This window comes from Wasmannia auropunctata, unplaced genomic scaffold (assembly GCF_000956235.1).
Source record: "Wasmannia auropunctata unplaced genomic scaffold, wasmannia.A_1.0 LD336085.1, whole genome shotgun sequence".
Classification (NCBI taxonomy): Eukaryota; Metazoa; Arthropoda; class Insecta; order Hymenoptera; family Formicidae; genus Wasmannia; species Wasmannia auropunctata.
The window spans coordinates 282,547-285,051 of record NW_012026805.1 but is presented as its reverse complement, the minus strand read 5'-3'; the positions used below and the strand labels follow the sequence as shown (position 1 = coordinate 285,051).

General features: G+C 36.4%; 1 protein-coding gene across 1 annotated transcript in view; it reads left to right on the top strand.

Annotated features, from left to right (window-relative positions):
• Positions 1 to 2,177: 2,177 nt before the first annotated feature.
• LOC105448529 overlaps positions 2,178 to 2,505 on the top strand; it is a 2,132-nt gene continuing 1,804 nt past the window's right edge. Inside the window, exons 1-2 of the mRNA XM_011687175.1 lie at positions 2,178 to 2,314; positions 2,389 to 2,469. Coding sequence (XP_011685477.1) covers positions 2,178 to 2,314; positions 2,389 to 2,469 — 218 coding nt within the window. The remainder of the gene's footprint in view (positions 2,315 to 2,388; positions 2,470 to 2,505) is intronic.

The following is a 2,505-nucleotide window of genomic DNA, read 5'->3' as shown; positions in this document are numbered from 1 at the left end:
CCTGCCTGCCTCTCTGGAATTAATTTCTTCACTGCAACCTCCACTTCTAATCTGTTTCTGAGCATCTCCGCATATATCTTGTTCGCCGTACACAATAAAGATATATCTCTGTAATTCCCACTTTTTCTTTATCCCCTCTTTTATAACGGCACCACAATACTTTTCTTCCAGTCTGCCGAACCTTCTTTCATATCAGCCTCATTAGATCCACTTTTTCGTTAGTCCTTCACCCGCGTAGATCCAAGCCTCCGTTGGTATCCCGTCTACACCTGCTGCCTTCTTTTTCTTTATTTTTTTTATGACTCTCCAGATTTCTACTTCCCCAATCTCAGCCTCTTCTTCACTCCTTGCTACCTCTTCCTTTTCTTTTCCTTTTACTTTCATCTCCTCTATTTTGGCTCCATCCAACAATTCCATAAAATGTCTCCTCCATTCTTTTTTCCTTATATTATTTCCCATACTTAACCTCTTGTCTCTCTTTTTATTTATATACCTCCAGATTTCCTCTTTATTTTTTATTTTCTTCAACTCCTCATCTTCCTCTTCTCTTTTTTCTTTCTGTTTCTTCTGCAACTATTTCCTATATAACCGTTTCTTCTCCACATAACATTCTTTTTTAACCTTCCCTTTTCTTCATTTCCTATATTTTCGTTTTACTTCTCTTTTCTTTTTAGTGCAGCTCCTGTCCCACCTATCCTTATGCCCCAGCTCTCTCATTCTCTTTCTTATCTTCTTCTTTACCATTGCTTCGTACACAGCTTGTTTAATTTCTTTTCACATATGTTTTACCGTACTTGAATCTTGCCCTTCTGTAGTTTCATCCCACTCCACACCTCTGTCTGTTCTTGATACTTTTTTATTGCTTCCTTGTTCCAAATGATAACCTCCATTTCCCTTGCCTCCTCTTTTTCCTCTGCCTCCTTCTCTTCGTCGTCAGCCTTGTCCGACATTCGTAATTCTACCTCCAGCGGCAGGTGATCTGAGTCCACTCTTTCCCCTATCTTAAAATTATCAATACATTTCTCGCTTTCCTCATTTACTATACCATAATCGGTAATTGTCTCCTCTGGCTCCTACATAAGTGTATTCCCCTTCTCAATCACTTTCCGTTTTCCCATTCAAAATCTTCCAGCCTTTTTCACCAACTCACTTAACAAACTCCTTTCCTCCATTACCTACTACGAGTACCTTATCTTTACTATATCTTTCCACCTCCCCTTCCTCACTACTTTCCCCTAACACCCGTTCTTACATTAAAATCCCCTCCTATCAGAATACTCTCCTTCACATTTTCTATGAACTTATTTAATCTCTCCTCTAGATTTTTACCACCCTTTGACTTATACACCGACTATTTTCCAATACTCCTTTTCCGTACCTATTTTTATCATAATCATTCCAGCCTCCTCTTTCTTGTTTATTTCACAGAGTTGTACGTCTCAATCTTCCTTCTTTCCTATTAAAAACCCTCCCTTTGCTCTCCCTTTATTCTTTTTTCTCACTGTATAACTATACACCCCCATATGTATGAAAGATTGCAGTAAAATATAGCAACATTGCAATGTATTTATTTAGAATCATTCAATCACTTGTTATCACGGAAAAAAAGATTAGTTATAGTAGCAAGAATCTGTGGTATAGCTGAATTTCAGTTATAACATCTGAATATATAAAATTAGAGTTTACTTTTAAACTCATTACTCATTGGAAAAAATAACATGTTAGCGTTATTTTTACTCAATAACTAACGAGTTGTTACAATTTTTGTTACTTTTTGACTAAATTTTAACGATTGTTTTTAGAATGGCATAGTTAATTGTCTAAGTTACTAATTGATTATTTCAACACGAAATCTATAGTGGTTATAGTTAATCACAATATAGTATAGTTAATCAAACATAACACAGTAGTTTCTGAATTTTCGGGTTCGCAAACTTCCCTTGTAAGACGAAAATCCTAATACGAAAATGTCGAAACTACAAAAATCACGCTAAAAATCACGCGGAACGGGAATCGTCGTATCCGCATTATAAATCTGTATTAAATCTCAAAGACATTCAATTCCCCATGACGTTAAGTCAAATGAAAAGTTTGAGAATCTCAACGCAATCTCTATCAACGTATATACCATCGAGAACAAGGAACAAATATCGATCCTATCGATTCGTCTTGCCGATATGAAGAAGGAGAAGCATGTCAATCTACTGTACGTGGAGAAAGATGGTGTGGGACATTTCACATGGATCAAGAATTTGTCCCGCCTCGTGAGCTCGCAACTGAACAAAAACGCGCACAAGAAATACATTTGCGATAGGTATGTATAATAAAAACTTTAAAAAAATTTTTTTGAAATAAAAATAAAAATGAAATAAATTGATTTTTTTTCAGGTGTCTACATTATTTCAGTTTGAGCGAAAAGTTGGAGGTCCACACCATAGACTGTGGGGAGATGAACGAATGCGCGATCAGGTTATCGAGCGAAGACGACAAGTGGCTGAGTTTTAA